We start from the raw sequence: 20,816 nt of genomic DNA on the forward strand, positions 1-20,816 counted from the left end.
TACAGGTACGGAGACCTAGCTGGCCAGAGTAACCTCGTAATTCCAACCTCGTCCAAGTATTGCATACTGATCTGGCAACATGCGGTCACCGCGTTGTCCTGCATAAAAACGGCGTCTTCTCCAAGCCCTGCCATGGTGGGCATAACATGTTCTTCCAGAATCTCCGTAATGTACTTTCGTGCAATTAAGGACCCATTTTTGATGAAGGGTAATTCTGTGCGGAAGTCGGAAAATACACCTCCCCAAGCCATGACCGAGCCTCCACTAAATGGCATTCTTGGAGTAATGCAAGCTTGTGAAAATCGTTAACCGGTTCTCCTCCAAACTCTTACACGTCCATCGGATCCAGTTAGGCAGAAACGGGATTCATCTGAGAATAACACTTTGCTCCAATCATTAATTCCCTAATGCGCGTATTGTCGAGCAAAAGTTAGTCGTGCAACTCGATGCGCCCGGCGAAGTGGCGGCCTTGTAGCCATTACCTGAGAAGATAGTCCAGAAGAACGAAGTCTTCTCCTGACTGTTGCAACGCTAACATGGCAATTTCGTACTTCCTGTAAACGATTTCGATGCATAACTGCAGTTGAGGTCCGGTTTCGTAAAGCCTGAAACACAAGGAAACGGTCATCTCGTGCCATGGTCGTTCTTCTTCGTCCAGAGCCAGGTCGTCTGGTTAGCAAACCCGTCTCCTGAAATTGTTTAAGCACTCGTTGAACCGTAGAAAAGCTTACGCCAACAGTTCTTGCGACTTGCCGTTGTTACAGGTTTAATATTTCCTTTGTTTATTTTCCTTATGTGGTCGATGAAACTAGAAATAGAATAGACAATAAATTGGCTTTGAAGTTATTTTATAAAAACTTACTTAGTTATAGTTTCATAAAGGGCTTGATTTTTCTTCTGGTAGTATCTTCATGTTATCTCTCAAATTGTTCTTCTTTAGGTTATTGTTTTCTTATCAAATGTTTTCTTTATCAAAACTGTCACATGTTAGGTTAATGGCAGGATATGCTTACCTTGAGTGACATGACATTTAGCCTCTTCTGACAGATTATTTGACATCAACTTCTAAAGGTCAATTTATTGGTTCATGGAACTAAAAGTTGTACTTTGAATTGTTGGTCCTAATCGGTTGGAGACAGGATATCTTGTCATCAGTTCGGTTAAAAGTTGGATTTGTGTTTTTTTTTGGGTTGTTTTTTTTTGAGAAAAATAGTTGAGATTTTTGGGTTCACGTGTGCCAAGGATACTGAATACACAGAAAATTTCTGGATTTAAAACTCAATTTTACCTCAACAGGATCAGGAATCAATTCTATTTGTCAAATAGGCGCTTATAGCGGATTAAATTCTTGATTGAAAATTATTTTCCATTAAGGTCATCATACATCAACGGTAAGTCCTATCTAAGACCTATTGTTCCGTCAATCACAACTTAAACACTTTCTAAGACTATTCTTTTACTTTCAGACCTTATACTTTTATTTTATATTCTTTTCTTCCTTCAAATCTTCTATTTGGTGTTTACTTTATATTGGCTTCCATACAAGGTGTTCGTCGTTTGGATCTACAACTTCAAGAAGCTGATTGTAGGGTTATTGGATATAAAGAAGACCAAGCTATAGACCCTAAGAAGGAAAGTGAACAATAAACTTGGTGAGAATTAACCATTTTACCTTCCCTGCAACCATCTTGTCTACCTTACCATATTTGGGATAATACTAGTCACATATTCAAATAGTTTATCTATGGTTACATACAACTGATTTATTTATAATAACCTTCTCTTCCACCAGACGTTTAGATAATTGAAACTCTTAATATCTGAAATAAAAGTAATCTTTAATTATAATTAGTAGTTTAAAGTATAATTAGATTAAGTTAGATTACAAGTAAAGTTAGATATTTAGTTACTAATTAGGGGTATAATTAACAAGGTTTATTTAATTTAGTTAAGTTAGTGTTAGAAACTTAGTAGGAATAATTATTATAAAATACAGACGGTGTGATATAATATTAAGTTAGAAACTTACCGTTGACAAAGTAGTGTGCACCTAAGGTATATGTATATATATATATATATATATATATATATATATATATATATATATATATATATACGCTGGGGTTATTCAAATCACTGTAATCATAATCCATATTCTCTGCTCTAAGCATTAAATGATACCAACCATTTGATACTGATAATGTTATTATTTGATTTCTTAAAATTAACCTCACTTTTGAATAAAAAGATAAACTATAAACATAAAGTGTAGTTCTTGACAGGTGACAACAACACCTCCGCTGGGTTATGGCTAATGGTCTTATACGCGGCATTATTCGATAATTTGGTCCATAACATTTTACCCACCCCACTCTCCGGGTATATATTGGATTTAAACCAAATCTTAAAGAGCTGGTCCGACTATTTACCACCTTTCATTTTAAAATAGAATATTTTTGTAACACCGTTGAGTATGACCGTCTTCCACAAGAGTAACAATGCGTGCCGTTTCAATAACAGTCGCATTTTTGGCAAAAAATAAACAATAATAAACACTAATAATGGCACTAATAAACACTAATGGTGGCAATAATAAACGTTTGTTTGTTGCGTTTAAACAGAAAGTCGAAGCACAAAGGAGACATTTAAAACAAGCGGCAGTTACAGGTACCGTTCATTTTGGGAAGTGTATAGTTTTCCGCGAAATCTATTTCGCGGTATTTTTTCGTTATTATTGGTGGAATAGATTATATAACTATTGATCACGGCTACATTTAACATGGAAAAAAATACTAACATCGGCCATCTTCTGGTGTTTCTGGCAACATTGTAAGAAGCACAAAGTTGTTCTACTGTATCTACACCTCCCTTTGCCTTGTTATAGAATGTTATAATCTCGGGTTTATTTTGGTCACCTGTTTCTGCGTCGATTGCTGCGTCATCATGTAGGCTTGAAACTTTTTGTAACTTTAAATTCATTGGGAATTTGGGCCTTATTTTTTTTCAACGTTCCTACAAAGGCAATTTTTCTCTCATCAAGATCTTTTATCAAATCAAAATCAAAAAACCAGTTTTCAGTGGTAAGTGTTCTCCCCGTATTAAATATAGGTGTTGCCAACCTTTTTACCACGTCTCGTGGTTTGTTACTTATGGAGAATGGGCCATATGGTTGAGTCCCTGCATAAATTTCCATGTTATAAATGTAAAAGATGCGAACGTCCACAATGGCATATATTTTGATACCATATTTATTAGGTTTTTTGGAGATGTATTGAATAAAGGAGCATCTTCCACGAAATGCCTGTAGTTTCTCGTCAATTGTAACATTTTTCCCAAGCGAGTAGCATTTTTGGCAATTATACACAAACTCCTCGAAAATATTCCTTATTGGGGCCAAGTGATCCATTCTTTTACGTTCTACTCTCGTAGCTATCTCATCAAAACGTAATGCTCTCATTAAAAATAGAAATCTTCTCCAATTCATCACTGTTTTGAAATCATCCATTCTCTATAGTTCTTCAAGGTTAACTGATTACCATGGTAAATGCCCGCCAAATAAAGCAAGTCCAAAACGGCTGTTATGTCTAGTTTGTCTGTATCCCTGGTATCTCTTGGACGACAATAATTAGATCTTACAGAACTTATGTACTTATTTGTGAAGTTCACGATGCTCTCAATCATAGGATCAGTTATGAGGCACTTCCAAATATCAACGATGTCTGTGAGATTCGTAGCTGGTCCAATGGCCCCAGGGAGACGGAGTAATATATTGCGAGGTGATCGCTTACTTTTTTTGTTTGGATTTTTTTGCCAAATCCATGAGTCGAAAACTTTTCCATTTTTCTTTAGATGAGCTATATAAGCCTCGTTGGAACTGTCAGCTTCGTCTTCGGCATTACTTCCATCACTCAATTCGGACTCAGAATCGTCATCACGCCATCATCACTCTTCGTCTGTATCGCTATCATCCATACGTATATCGTCATCCGACTCAGCAAACATCAAATTTGTAACAGCTTCTATATCAGTGGCATCATTAAGATTGAAAATCTTCTTCTTATCCGCCATTTCTAAAATAAAATAAACAAAATGGAACTAATTGCCACAAATGGTCGCTTGGATATGAGAGATACAGACCTCTTATATCAACGTAGAAAGTTTTCAACAAAAATGCATGCAATAGTAATATGTTATCAATATTACAATAACAATAATGTACTATAACAAAAAAAAATGTTATAAAAACTTACCTAAAAAGTCGCGCGTATATCTGAAATACAAATGCAAAATTCTCAGCAACGTACTATCCCTTGACAGGTTATTTGTGCACTGGAAGGTTGCTTTAGTTATGTAATAGGAATAGCGAAAAGCACCCGATCGCAGCGCAGCGTAGGTAATAGATATTATACTAAATATATTACCCGTGTATCTACCACATACATTAAGGATATTATTTATTGCGTTATGCTATCGCGAAACCAGCTACCAAAATTCAATTAATAAGTAAGTTTTTATTTTTATTAATAATAAAGGAACAATTATTTTTAAAATGTTTCCTATTCAGACGCCAACTGAGGCGATATTAGTCCAAGAAACTAACGCATTATTTTCATATAATGCATGGGTTCAATCAGAAAATAATGTTAAGAAACTTAATATTCGTTCTGTGCAGCTGACGGGAGGGGATATACGTCACGTTTAAAGCGTTCATATTGACCAAATTTGTCATCACCGTAATTTTTTTATTACTCATAATTATACATTACAATTATTGTTCCAAACGATAGTCGGTAATATTTGTTGCATCACAAACTGCTACAGTAAAAGTGGTTGCACTTTTTATCAATTTCCGAGTCAAAATCATAAAAAAGCATCAATGTAAACTGTAGATTGTTTATGACGCTGTAAGATCTAATTTATATAAAAAGAAACTTCTATGTAATGATTACTGTAAATTAAATTCCACATATTGTTACAATCTATTAACCAGTTTTATAAAACATTTCTGTAAAATAATAATGCGATTATAATATATATATATATATATATATATATATATATATATATATATATATATATAATAGTAACTATGCATTTACAAGTGTAAGAGTGAGGTTCTGAGGTTAGAACTAGAATCTCAAAAGATCATTACTGAAATAATTAGTCAAACACGTTTTTAAGTTGAACAGTTAAACACGTAAACACTCTGTAATATTATATAAATTGGTATAATAAATATAAAATATTTATATACTATATTATATATATATATTTATATAAAATATTATAATATATAAATCCAAGTTTATGTATCTAAAAATATCAAAATGTGGAACTCTCAAAAATCGATTTTTTAATACATAAATACTACGATAACGTTACTTATACATATAAATAATTAATATATGGACAATAGTTATGATGAATTACAAACTTTTGATTTTATTTCTGCAGATTTCTAAATGTTTTCATTGGTGTAAACTTTATGGTGATAATATAATAACCTATACAGGGCGATACTTGTTCAGCTGCACTGAGCGAATAAATAATCAACGGCTAAATCAAATAAACATCGCAATGGAACAAAGATTAGCACAGCTTGAGAATACCCAAGATACAGGGTCAACAGCAAGTGCCGATTAAACAAAAAACGAAAAAAAATCAGACAAACCTGAATACTGGACAGATGAAGAGGATTTAGCAAGTGAAACGAAGTGGATAAGAAAAGAGAAAAGGAATATCAAAAAGTGTAAAACGGATACTTCATTATTTCCTCCATCTCCAGAGAAAGCAATAGGAGAAAAATAATTCAAAAGCCAAAAATGTCACCATCGGGTAGTAGATTTCGAAAATGCTGTCAACTTAAGTAAGACTAGTCGATGCTGGTATTAAATTCACCATGAAAGTCATAAACAGTGAAGTAATAAAAATGAATACACCCAACAGTGATCAATACAAAAAACTAATAGAGTTTAAATAAGAGTAAATTTTCGTATCAAACATTGAAAATGAAAAAGAAAGACCGATTAGAGTAATAGTTAAAAAACTACATCATACTTGTCAGCCAAAGGGCATAGTAAAAGAGCTACAAAGAAGAGAATTTAAAACTATTCAAGCTGATAAGAAATTGAAATGGAGAACTAAAAAACCTCTAGATATATGTTCATCCTGACGTTAAGACAAGATGAAGATATGAACAAAATCTTTGGAATAACTGACAAAAGGAGTTTAAAGTTGGTACCACAGCGCAAAAATGCCAGGCCTATGGTCATACTTGGAAATATTGCAATAAGAAACCAAAATGGGTTAAATAGATCGGTAAACACCTCACAAAAGATTGTTAGAAACCAGTAAAAGAGGAGCCAAGATATGGTGAAAATCATCCTACAAACTACCGAGGATGTTATGCAGCCAAAAAATACAAAAGTTAAGAAATAAGAGGATAAATAAAGATAGTGCGCTAAAACAGTTAAAGGGTTAATGAAAAGGAAAAACCAAAAGCGCAAAAAGTCACTGAAAATAAAAAATATAGCGATGTAGTAAATAATGTGAAATAATCGAACGAGAATTGGAAACTGAAAATACATTAAAAATGATATTAGAACAACTCAAGATAGAATAAAATAACTCAAATAGATGTAAGAGTGACTAGATTGGAAATAGCGCTAAAGGAGCTATACCAAAAATTAGAAATCACTAAGCTACTACGAATCATGGAATGGAATGCCAATGGGCTTCTACAACATCAAAATGAGCTGCAAGAAATCCTAGATACAGAAGAAATCGATTTGTGTCTCATGTCTGAAACACATTTCACTAAACAATATTTCATAAAGTTTAGAGGATACACGGTATACCACACTCTATATCCTGATAATGCAGCAAGATGAGGCAGCGCAATAATAAAAGATAACCTTCAACATTGTGAGGAGCTAAAATATGAAATAGAACACTTACAAGCAACAAGCGTCAAACTAAACTCTAATTGCTACATTAATGCAAGCTCAATTTATAACCCCAATAAGCATTCCATTAAAAAATAACAGTATGTAGAATATATAAAAAGTTTGGGAAAAAGATAGATAATTCTAGGTGACTTTAATGCAAAGCACACCCAATGAGGACCAGGATTGATAACAACTAACGGAAAAGAGTTACTGGCAGCCATGAAAAAACAGAAATGTGAAGTAATATCAACAGGTAGACTGACTAATTGGCCAACAGATAGAACTAAAATACCGGACTTAATTGATTTCTTCGTTATTAAAAATGTTTCATCCAATTATATAGGTATTAATGATGGTTGAAATATGAATTCAGATAATTCAATTATAATACTCACTGTGAGTGATATGATCGTTAAAAAGGATTGTAACCCAATACTAACAAATAAACTAACAGACTGGGAAAGTTTTAAATTAATTCTCGAAGATAGAATTGAATTAGCAGTGCCATTAAAAAAACCTGAACAATTAGATGAGGAAGTGCAAAATATACAAAAATCAGCAGGGGAAAGTACTCCTACTTTAGGATCAAAAGTAAACGGAAAAAACTATCTGAAAGAAATTAAAACGTTGATTAAAGAGAAAAGAAAACTAAGAAGGAAGGAACAACAAACCAGAGCTCCCCAAGATAAAACTATTAAATAATATTTACTTAATTATTTATATTATATATATTATATACTTATATTTTTTAATTAAATTAATATTTGGTCTGAATTTGACAGGTATGTCAGAAGTAATTAACGTATGCTTCGTTAATACGGTAACAGGTGGCATTAGGAACAAACAAACAATTTATTGAATGTGTTTAAAATATAAAAAATTAATAAATTATGAAATTACTTTATATGGCAAGTGTAAGTAATTTTAAAAATATTTAAATTTTAAAGGGGCCTGCGTAGCGCAAGCGGTAGGATGCTTGACTCGCAAGCCGGTGGTCCGGGGTTCGAATCCCACCGCCGGCAAGAACATCTAGACATTTTAAAAATGTCTATAGGCCCCAGGTCGACTCAGCCTGAATAAAAATGAGTACCTTGGGTAAAACCAGGGGTAATAATAGACGGTTGAAGCGTAGCACTGGCCATGTTACCTTCCTTGTATACCGTAGGCCCTAGATATAGCAGACTACCCTGCTATACTCCCAAAGCCGCGACAGCGGTATAAAAACGGGAGACTATTATTATATTATTAAATTTTAAAAATATCGAAAACATAATATGAAGATTCGCTCTAGTGTACAGTACCGCCTACTATTCCACTTTTTTTTTTAATTCCTTTTTGAAGAATAACTTTTTTTCTTAAAATTTATAATAAAATTTGTTCAATATGGTTCCAACTTAGTGAGACATATTTCATTCTTAATATATTGGGTAATAATAAGTAATCAGTCATAACATAAACTAACATAGTTTTATTAATGCCATTGTCACTTAAGGCATGTGTGAATTTTTAGGTTCCTTACGAAATTCTCAACAAGAAATTTAGAACAGCTCAGAAGGCAATAGACAGAGAGGTGTCACACGTTCAACAACAAGCAACGCTTATAGAGGAAACTCTAGAATCAGATGTAAAAGCAAAAGATATTTCTAGTCTCTTGGGAGGAATGGTTGAAAAGCTTCAAGTTTTGAAAAGAAAAGGTATGTATTGTTTTGTTTCATTTAACTTTCAATCAACTACTAAATAGAATAAATTAAAATCAAATAGAGAGGAATATGTAAAAAATATTCTTTGAAGTCTTCTTCAGCTTTTTCCCATTATGAGTTCGCAATTTTTGTCCGCCACAGCACTCCATTCTCCCAGTCACCTTTTCTGAGCTCTCTATCTATCATAGCATTTCCTATGTACGTTTTCCATCTTATAGCAGGTATTCCTCTCCTTATTCTTCCCGGCGGATCCAATATTCTTTTCGGCCATTTGTTCTCTGGCATTTTTTTCACATGCACGTACCACCGCAATGCTCTGTTTTACAACTTTTTTGTAATTGAGCATTCTACTTACATTCTGTTTCATATTTTCATTGTTCTTGTTCTATATTCTCTGGTGATTTGTAGACATCTTTTCATAAAGTCCAATTTAACTGTTCGTATTTTATTTCGTATTGTTATTGACATTGACTTTCGCTCCATTTAGAGTAATATTTATCACTATGCTCTAAAAGATCCTTTTTTATCCTGAAATCATTATTTTTAATTTTATACAAAACACATATTTTTTTTTCGTTTTAAACGTTTTTCGCCTGTGCCACCGACCACGTACGAGACTGCTTGTACTTGCCGCATAAATCGGTTAGTTGATTACTGGAGTTAACAGTGTGAATGTGCTTTTTATTTTAGCGTGGCAAATAAGTGTTTTAACGATAATTGTGCATAGTTGGGTTTCGTTTACGAACTTTACATTTTTTTAGAGGACAGTTAAAATTTTTGATTGAAAGTATATTTTTTGGTTGTTATAGGCTGTTTTAGTATAGAATTTTTTATTTTATAATTGGAACCATTGTTATAGTGCAACAATGAGTTTAGAAAATGAGGCTGGGCCTTTACAACACAAAAAGGCAATTAAACCAAATTGGACTCTTACGATTGATGAATTGGAAGATCTAGTCAATCGTTCACTTAGTGAAGACGAACCTTTTTTGTCTAGTGAGTCAGAATATGAATTATCTGATCTGGTTCTGACTCGAGTTCTGAAGGAGAGGTAGAGGTACAACAGTCAGATAATAGTGATTTAGTGAGGCAGGCCAACTTCGCTCTACAAAAACCATTCACTCGCACGGCGGAACCGAATTGGACAGAGAGGTCGCAAGTTCCAAATGACTTTGGAAATAGTATAATGGATTTTTTTCATTATTATTTGACCTCGAGCTTTTAAATTTTATACTTGAAGAGACGAATAAAAATGCGGTTATCCATGAGTAGTGGAGACAAGTCCTGTATTGCTTCCTGGAAAGAATTAAAAATTGATGAATTTAGAATTGATGTTTTTCTTGGTCTTCTGTTTCACATGGGAACAATTCAGTTGTATAGAATACAAGACTATTGGAAAATAGATAGATTATTTAATTTACCGATTTTTCGTGAACGTGAACACATCAGTAGAAATAGGTTTTTATTAATTTTATTATGTTTGCACTTTTACTCCGAAGAAGATGCGACTAATAAATCCAATAAAAATGTTCTAAGAAAAATATGGTGCTCAGATAAAATTGTAAATGACAATGTGATATTACCAACGCGGCACCAATGCGAAAGCTTCAAAGGCTAAATAGGAAGAGACATTCCAATATGTTTAAAAATGTGTATTAAACTTACGAGTACACCTGAAAACAAGAGTGACAATTCAAAAAGCTTCAACTAACAGAGCGGTAATATCAAATACGTTAACATACCAGGGTGTTTGCCAAAGTTTCTGTAAGTTGATATCATTGAAGTAAGCAAGGTTTTATAAACACTTATATCGTTAATGTGGATCTCAAAGCATTAACCTGTGAGGACACACGCGGTGCTTGAATAGAGCACTGCCGATTCAAAGGAATAAATCATAGTGGTTAATCTCTGGTTCACTACACTCATCAAATTAACGACTATGTAAATAAAATTAAAAGGTATATATTTATTTATATTTAATTATTAATTTATTTATTCATTAATTTATTTAATTATTTATTTGACGAATTAACAAGGTATGCAATTTATTAAAAAATATATTAATAACTTAGCTGATCAAAACTGTAAGATGAATCAAAAGTATAATTCAATTCTGCAATATTAAGGAGTAATAAATTTGACTCAACTTACTAATGTCAGTTCTCTTGTTAAGAGCAGTCATATTGTACGTATGTAACACATTTCCAAAAACTGTCTTCGTGAAATTTCTTTCATTGCAAAGAATTTTAACCTCTTCATAATTGTCCTTATGTTTAGAAGTGATGGCCTGTCACTGAAGTCACTGCTTTAGCACAAGTGTGCTTAGATAAGTTAATATCACTACGGTGGGAGGTTAGGGATAGATTAATGTGTTGTTCTATTTTTTCTATTATGACCGTGGAAAAGATGTTTGCCATTTTTGAAAATGGAGGACATATATGATAGATTTCACTTATCTGGAATCTCCTCTCCTGCTTCGATTTTATTGAACAACAATTGTATAAAGAATACGATCTTTGCGCCTACGTAATTATTTTAATACTGTTCTGAAGCCATTTTCTTGGTGCAATCTACTACAAAAATAGTAAATTAAATTGTAATTATCTGAGAGATATTTTTACTTCGTTTGTTAATTCTGGTAATATTTATTTTTTTCCATGCTTTCGTTGACCTGTTATACCCTATCGTGTTGTCTATTTCTCTACACATTCTCTCCCACTATTCGTTTTTCTCAAACCTTATTCTTGGCTTCATTTATTGTCTAAGGGTAACATATTATTCTCATGTTCCTGGGGTTCTGTCGTTTAGCCATTTATGAAACGTATCGTTTTTCCTTTTAATCGTCTCTTCTAGGTCGTCACTGTATTTCTCCAAATATTTATTCTTGTGCTGTTCAATACCCAACACTTCGTTTGCCGCTTTGTTTATTTTTTCTCCATTCTTCTTTGATCCGTAAAATATTCTGCAGCCTATTCTGATATAGTAGGCGAGCGGTTTACCCCTAAAAAGATGCATAAAAACCGAGTATACCGACTAATGTTTTCTTGCATTTCTACAGCACCAACCTTTTTTATTCGATTCTATATATTTTTTCAAGTTCAAATCTATTTTTTTTTAATTTTTCCAAGTGTGCTAGAAATTGTTATTAACAAAAATAATAAAAAAAATTTCCCGAATCGCTTCGAGTAAATTTTTTTTACATATACTTCATCAAAGTAAATATTTGCTTGGTAATTTTTCGAAAAATGTTTTCCTTTTTGAGATATTTGTAATTTGTTGTCGAAAAAATGCCTTAATTAGTAATTTTTGTTATTTAAAAAAAAAAACTGCAGTAGTGTCCTGATAAGTGTACCGAAAGTGGATCGTGGACCTTTGGACACCAAAAATATCAAAAGAAAAATTGTGGATTTTAGAAATGGAGTTTATAGAATAGGCACAAAAACAGGAACTATTAAAAATTGGTTTGTGCGAGAAGAATTGCACTCGTTAACGGAAAGCTATCATGATGAAATTTTAGGTACTCCGATATCTTTACGTGAAGCTGTGACTATAGAATCAAAGTTTGGGGGGCATGGTTTTCAAAAATGATCGTGTAAACCAGCACAAAAACAATGCCGTACCATGATATGTGCTTGCTTCAAGAAAAAAGTTCTTTGTGGATTTAAATGTCACAGCAGTTTAAGTTGTATCAGTCAATGTTATAAAGGCAACATGAAAATTATTAATAACCACCATTTTATAAGTAAGACATCATAGTGGTCGTCAGCCACTCGGCTAATCCACATTAAGACATGTGATTGAATGGCGTTGTTTAATCAAAGGGCCTAGCTGTTTTATCGAAGAACGGCAAATGTAACCATCCATCTGGCTGCGACATATATATATATATATATATATATATATATACACCGTGTCCGTAAAGTATGGAACAGATTCTTTTTTAGCTAAACAGAGCATTTTAAGAAATAATCCTGAAACACGTCGATTTTTGATTTTAATTTACCGTATTTTAAAATAATATTCTAACGCGTTACTTTATGAACACACACAAAACTATTGTATTTTTGTCCACCCTGTACCAATTTAAATCAACATGTGATACATTTTTGGAATCAGGTCAGCTACAGTAATCCGAAAATTGAGACAAAATAGGGGCATTCCATTTAAAAAAAATGACGGTGACGTCATTACTCGAAAGTAATTCACCCTGTATATTAGAATATTATTTTAAAATACGGTAAATTAAAATCAAAAATCGACGTGTTTTAGGATTATTTCTTTAAAATGCTCTATTTAGCTAAAAAAGAATTTGTTCCATATTTTACGGACACAGTGTATATATATATATATATATATATATATATATATATATATATATATATATATATATATATATATATATATATATATTGTCATACTTTTTCTTTTCCAACCAAAGAAAAAAATAAATAAAAAGATCCATCGGAATAAAATTTTAAGATATCATTATAAACAAAATGTATATAGTAATTTAAGATAAGATTTAGTGTAGATAAGAATAGAAATTTGTTTGGCAAACGACCTTTTTCCGTTTCAAACAAAATTATCAAAAAACGTTTGTTTAGAATTAGAAGACATTTTACCTGTAAGTTAATCTTTTCATTGTTTGTATAGTCGAGTATTAAATGACCATATTCTAATCTTTTGAAATATGTATAAATGGTGTATTGACAAAACCAATTTTAAAGTAAGCTATTTAGTTTTTCTCTGAAACCGAAATTAGGCTTTTCCAAAATCATGGTAAACACAATTTGAGCTTTTGATTGGACGGTCGTTTTTAAATGGGAATTTGTGAGCCGATCAGGAGACCGGAGGAGATAGTTATATTTTGGTCATCGAAAGGAAACAGTCGTTTGTCTCAAGATAGGGTGTGGTTCGTGAGTTTGGATACCGGCGTAACGAAAAGAAGTGAATAGTTTGCAGAAGGAGATAACAAGTAGATTAAAAGAGGTCCTTGTATCTACCGTGGGCATTTTATAAATTATATGTGAAAGTATTCTTACGGCATCAAGTTGACAAAAGGAGGTCCTGGTGTCATAAATAAGTAGCTGAGTTTGGAGAAGTGAATTAGGTGTTTTTTGTGTAGTCTGCAGGAGGTTTGCAGAGACGTTAAGAAAGAGCCGAGGTGCCAAAGAGGAGAGATCACATCGTTGAGGAGACTGGACTTTTCTGGGTATTTTCCAACATACAACTCAAGAAGAAAATAAGCTGTAAGTGTTTGTACAATTGAATTTTATATCTGTGAAGGATCGTTTCGACATCATGGTCATTAGCGTTCAAATTTAAGAACTGAGGTTTTGTTAGGCTAATCAAAAGTTTAAAGTTTTGTGGTTTCTTTTTTCAAGTAAAGAAAATTTTAAGTAAAATTGGTTTTTCACGTAATATAAATGTATGTAGCTTTATAATCTTATTATCATAATAATTTGATTTATTTTCTTGTATGCTGATTGATAAGATAACGACAGAATTTAATAATTGTTTTATTCGTTCATATAAAATAAAGAAACGTAAATCTTTGTAACATAATATATTTGTATTCTTATCCTTTCTTCTCTTTCCCGATAAAAGACAACTAGAAAATCTTTTGAATCTATCGAACACAGGTAATATAAGGATTATTTTACTTTTGATAACAAATAAGTTATAATTCTTTTTTATTGGCTCAATAAACTAAGTTTGAACTCAAAATAAACAATCATACCAATATATATATATATATATATATATATATATATATATATATATATATATATATATATATATATATATATATATATATATATATCCTACTATCATTTTCGCATCGATACATTATGCTTTTACCATCAATTTAGCATCGTCTTGCAAAGTAGCATCTGTATATCGACGCTACTTTACAAGACCTTAATAACTGTTTTCCCGTACTTGTTACAAGAATTTTAACCATCTCATTGATTAGAGTCTTGATACCGTGTTGGTATTTTAAAATATCCGCTTTCTCTTTTTATCCCTTACTGAGTTATATAAGTTTATTCCAGAAAATGTTTGAGTCTAGAATGATGGTACAGTGAAAATATTATATATATTTAGTTCAGGGTTTTACCGTTTACTCGCTGCCATTATATACATGAAAATGTATATCCCACTTTCATTATCAATCATTTTAGCATCAGAAATTTGGCATCGTTGTTGAATATAATATTACCCACGACGAAATAGTAAATTTAAGAATATATATATATTTTTTTCATCTACAAATCATTCTGGCATCATGTTTGGTTAAAAGTAACGGGTTATGATATATTGCAACTACCTATTGTATCTTCGCTCCAATTCGTCCAGTCGCGACGTACAGCACCTCAAATGATAGGATTTAACCAATAAAATACAATAAGACAGAAAAATCAAATATAGCAGCATGTCAAAAAGGCCTTAATTATATATCTTTGTTTCTATAAGTCCAATCGTGACGTACAGTATCTCAAATGACAGGATTTAACCAATTAAAAACAATGAAATAAAAAAATTAAATACAGCAACATGTCCAAAGGGCCGTAGTCACGTATCTTCGGTCCTATTAGTCCAATCGTGACGTATAGTACCTCTAATGATAGGATTTAACATAAATAATACAATGGGATAGAAAAATCAAATGCAGAACAATGTCAAAAGGGCCTTAGTTGTGTATCTTTAGTTCTATTAGTCCAATCATGATGTGCAGTACCTCAAATGAAAGGATTTGACAAATAAAATACAATGAGGTATAAAAATTTAATGGAGTAGCATGTCAAAATGGCCTTAGTTATGTATCTTCGGTCCTATTAGTCCAATCGTGACGTACGATACCTCAAATGATAGCACTTAACCAATAGAATACAATGACATAGAAATCAAATACAGCATCACGTCAAAAGGGCCTTAGTTACGTATCTTTGTTTTTAGTGGCCCAATCGTCCTATTAGTCCAATCGTGACGTTTCGTACCTTAAATGATAGAATTTAACTAATATAATACAATGAGATATAAAAATTAAATAGAGTAGCTTGGCAAAAGGGCCTTAGTTATGTATCTTCGATCCTATTAGTCCAATCGTGACGTAAAGTACCTCAAATGGTACCATTTAACTAATAGAATACTACGACGTACAAATCAAATACATCAACACTAAAAGGACTTTAGGTATATATCTTTGCTCCTATATATGTTATGTCAAAAGAGGCTTAGTTGCGTATCTCCGGTCCTATAGGTCTAATCATGACATATGGAACCTAAAATGATAGGATTTAACGGAGGTAATACGATGGTGGAGAAAAATTAAACATGGAGGCATCTAATAACACCTTAAACTGGCAGCAATAAAACGAATTAACGCACAGAAGTGTGTGGCATATTACGTGACAGGATTATTAGCGAATACCATACGATTACGTCATACATCTCTTTGCATACGTCCACTTTTAGTTAACTACTTAGTATGTATTCAGTACTTTGCTTTACGGTTGTTGAGGCATTAACTCTTAAACAGAAGAATGTTAAAAATCTTGAAAGCTTTGAGATGTGGTGCTACCGCCGTATACTAAAAATAAGTTGGGTGGATAAAATTACAAATGAAGAGGTAATACGCAGAATAAATAACGATCCAGAAGTTATACTGAATATAAAAAAGAGAAAACTTGAATAGTTTGGCCACCTGATGAGAGGACAAAAGTACACATTCCTACAAAATATAATGCATGGAAAAATCCAAGGACGCAGAAATCCAGGCCGTAGAAGAATGTGCTGGATGAGAAATTTAAGAGAGTGGTTTGGCTGTACCACTAACGAATTATTCAAAACAGCAGTAAATAAAATTAGAATCGCCCTAATGATATCCAATCTCCGATAGCAGAGGCACTCAAAGAAGAAGATATGATAAACTCGAAAAATCTCCAACGTTCACTGTTAGACATATGCCTCCCGTTCAGTACACACATTTACTGCTCCTTGACGCTGTGACGAGAATGAGATAGGATTTAACAAATAGAATGACAGAAAACTAAAAAAGACAATGTGTCAAACGTGGAATGCGTCGCAGAACTTGAAATATTAGCGTAAAATTATATGATGCCATAGACGGTTCTTTAATACCCAGCAAACTCGCTTTGTAAAGTTACATAGCAGGGATCTGTGCGAGAAAAAGTCGATCATTCGTTTTATAACCCAAAGGGGACACTCCGAAGACAAATAACACTCCGAATTATATTATACAACTAATAGTCGAAAAATAAAGAGCAAGAGGTAGATAATCAGACAATTAAGATGAGCGCTACATGATGTACGCAATGCCACATTTGAACACTACATTAGTACATTGTCTAAAGAAGATCATTCACTATGGATAGCAACAAAACACTTAAAGAGACCTGATCAATACAACCCACCAATTAAGAAAGATGACGTTAGTTGAGGGAGATCAGACCAGGAAAAAATGTCAAAATTTTCAGAATACCAGATAATAATAATCAAGCAATAGAACACTGAAAACTTTTGTTTTTAACTGTACGCCCGTGAATGACTTATTATTTTTTAAATAACACTTAATATTGCACTTTTTTATTGTATTTTTTTCATCTTTCAAGATAATTCTTATAGGAATATATTTATTTATAACATACGGTCTTATGGGAACAAGAGTTGCAGTAAAAGATTTTTCTAAATATAGAATGTAAACCATATTTCCAATATATTTGTGAAAAAGAACCAGTTTATAATATTCCGGACGACGTAATAAAACCTTATTTTAGACTATTGGTCGATGAATTGAAATCATTGTTCAAGAAACGAATTATTCATGTGCAGATGTTTTACTATAAAAACATGTAAAACCAAAATCTCGATTAAAAAAATTGCAACCAGTTACTCACGATGAAACTTAACCCCATTATTGATTTTACAAGTAATAAAATGGGTCGACAAAAGACCAGTTTTAATCCTTACAACATTTAAACATAATAGTTATATCTTGGTTTAATCAGATGAAAAGAAAAATTATACACAAGTACTAAAACCACAAACTATTCTCGATTATAACTTGATGAAAAAGAGTGTTGATTTTAGTGATTAAGTGGCTTCTTACCAAAGCCCAATACGCAAAATTCTGAAGTGGTACCGGAAAGTGGCAGTGGAATTAATATTTAATACCGCATTTAATACCGCAGTAGTAAATGCTTAGTTGCTAAATAATAGAAAACGTAAAAAAGCGACAACCTATCCTTGAGTTCAGACTGGAGTTCGCGAAGGCATTTGCAAATAAAGAAATGTTGTAACCCTCACGAACAGTTACACCCAAAAATACCATCTCAGGCAAAGCGATGTAGATAATACAAAGAGAAGAAAGTGTACAAGATGTAACAAAATTTTAAGAAGAAGCATGACTAGTAGAAAGGACGATAGAAAAGTTAAAAAAGTTAAAACATACTCTGAAGAATGTGATGGCAAAACTGGAATATGTCTAGTGTGCTTCAATGGAGCACATTAAAAAACAATTTTACTTATACAGGAACTATTATTGAGTAAAAACGTATTATACCTCAAGTGGCCTTATAGTATTGGAAGTCGTAAGTTGATAGTTTTAGTAGAACATTTTAATTGTTAATTACCTCCGTAAAAGTGAGTTATAGTATTTATAAAAAGATGGATGTAAATAATATGCCTTCGACATCTAAAAAAGCTAAATGTGATTGACCACTGCTGAATTACAATCATTGTTAGAAGCATCTGGCGAGGACGATGTAGATTAAATGAATGGTGGAAGTGACTCTGATTGACTCTGACGAAATATTTGCACAAAGTCGTTTAGAAAAATCGAGGATTGAACAGAATTTAAGACTTTTCTCGGACTTATGTTCCATATGGGGACAATTAAGATGAACCGTCTGAATGACTACTAAAAAAGTATGGGTAACTTCTATAATAGTGTTGACTTGACTAGATAATTGCTCATAGCCCATATTAAGAAATAAGCGAATAGATAATCCTCACTTGTCAAAGAAACTGAAAAAACGTGAAGTGGTCTAAAAACTAAAAAGTCCCCTATTCAAACTGGTTTTTAATAAAAAAATTAATAATATGTTAAAGTTTTTTTAATATACCCTAAAACTAAAAGCGAAAAGAATCGATTGCAAGTTACAAAATACTTGTAGAGTCATACTGTTTGGACAAGTACAGTTGTTTAAATAATCGCTTTCTGTCATAAACAAATTGAATAAATTGTAAAATATTTTTTGATCTGCTTGATATTTAGCACACTTTAATAACTCATCAATTGCCATAATTGCCTGTCGTTAGGCCAAAAACAAAGTTATTAACATTCTTTATAAATTACTACAAACATAATATCATAGAGTTTACGGTTTTTTGGAATTATATCAATTATTTATGTATTTAAATTTGGTAGTTCTCTACATAAAAAACTTTTTATGGTCTACAACTATTATTTGAATTATTTTTCTTTAGAATGTATACAAAACGTTTTATAAGCAAAAAATTATTTTTTTTGCCTTTTAAGATTGTTTAAAAAAACAAAGCAAAATCAACTGTACGTCTTTACGAATTTTTCGTCAGCTACCCCTCATACTATTTAGAATTTAAATTTCTGTATAAGATTTTTTTAAATTATTTAGCGAGGTTCCGTGAACTACTTTCTTATGGCATGGTCAAAGTCAAATATTATTTTTTTATGTGATTAAGCCACAATTATTGGTCGTTATTCAGATGAAAATTACATTTTTAATTAACTAATATTTAACGTTTTGATTTCCACTATTATTTTACAATAGCTTTGTTTATTGTACTAATTATGTAAACATGTGTATACACATTTTGTACAGAAAAACGTTTTTTGAGAACGATTTCCGGAATGGAAATCAAAATTTCAAACATTATCACAATCACAACCAATAATAAAGGCCTTAATCCCATAAAACCATAATATTTATCTCAAACTATTCATCGATAGCTTCGACTAAACAGGTTGTAAATTAAAATTTATGTAAAATATTCCCCTACACGATTCTCTGGGCAAAAATATCTAGGTTAAATAAATATAACATCTAAACGAAGAAAAAAACCTGTTGAGACTGCAACTTGTGAGCAGGTAGTTTCAATGTCGTTATTCGAACTTGACCCAAACAACCGATCGATATTTAGGTATCTAAAATATTATTTTAAGGATTAATACCGGCAACATCTACTGGCTCTAAAATGATGCCAAATACAGTGATTTTACCGCTCGATGTTAAAACGTAGGTTTGATGTAAAAATTAAATATATAAAAAAAATCGGAATATTTAAAAACCGACAACAGTGCCAAGCCTACAAAGGTGCCCTAAACGAACATACACAATTTATAAATAGAAAATGATAGCAATTCTTGGTGATGCTAAATTACTGCAACGTGAAAAGAGTTCAAAAGGATAGCGGGATGTATATATATATATATATATATATATATATATATATATATATATATATATATATATATATATATATATATATATCGAGAAAAGGAGTACGACCGTCAATCCAAAATAAACTAAGGTACACTCGAAGAGTGGTGGGTTTTTCGGTCAAAGTGGAGAAATAAAAGACAAAGAAGGTGGCTACTTCATCTATTTATTGAAGACGTTTCGCTTTCTGCTCAGAAAGCATCATCAGTTCATCTAAAAAGAACAATATGAAACCAAACATCCATAGAGAAGTTAAACAAAATGTGTTACACAAAATGTGTTACCTTACAAAGACATGTAGCAGTCAATGATGTTAAAAATATGAAAAAGCTTACGAAACTGGACATTCAGAGTTAAAGTTGTATAAAACAATTAATTGAAACTAGGTATAGTTTGCAATTTAACAAAATCAGCACAGCAAAAGAACATGTGATGAACATACATGTATATAAAAAAGTTATTATAAAAACTTAAGTAAAAAACATTAAGGTTTATTTTATAGTGTAAAGAACTAGAAAGATCATGAGAATGCACTTCCAACAATTTATTTATAATCAATTAGATTTTAATTTTAACTTTAGGTAACATTATTGAATTATTTAAGATTAATATAGAAATAAAGATAAAAATGAAGTTACCAGTCTTAAGCTTACTGAATCTCGCAG

General features: G+C 31.9%; 1 protein-coding gene across 1 annotated transcript in view; it reads left to right on the forward strand.

Moving 5' to 3' along the window:
* Positions 1–20,816, forward strand: part of Kaz (E3 ubiquitin-protein transferase Katazuke) — a 369,805-nt gene that overhangs the window by 109,954 nt on the left and 239,035 nt on the right. Inside the window, exon 2 of the mRNA XM_072523188.1 lies at positions 8,458–8,641. Within this exon, the coding sequence (XP_072379289.1) occupies positions 8,458–8,641 (184 nt within the window). The remainder of the gene's footprint in view (positions 1–8,457; positions 8,642–20,816) is intronic.

Source organism: Diabrotica undecimpunctata, chromosome 2 (genome assembly GCF_040954645.1).
Source record: "Diabrotica undecimpunctata isolate CICGRU chromosome 2, icDiaUnde3, whole genome shotgun sequence".
Classification (NCBI taxonomy): Eukaryota; Metazoa; Arthropoda; class Insecta; order Coleoptera; family Chrysomelidae; genus Diabrotica; species Diabrotica undecimpunctata.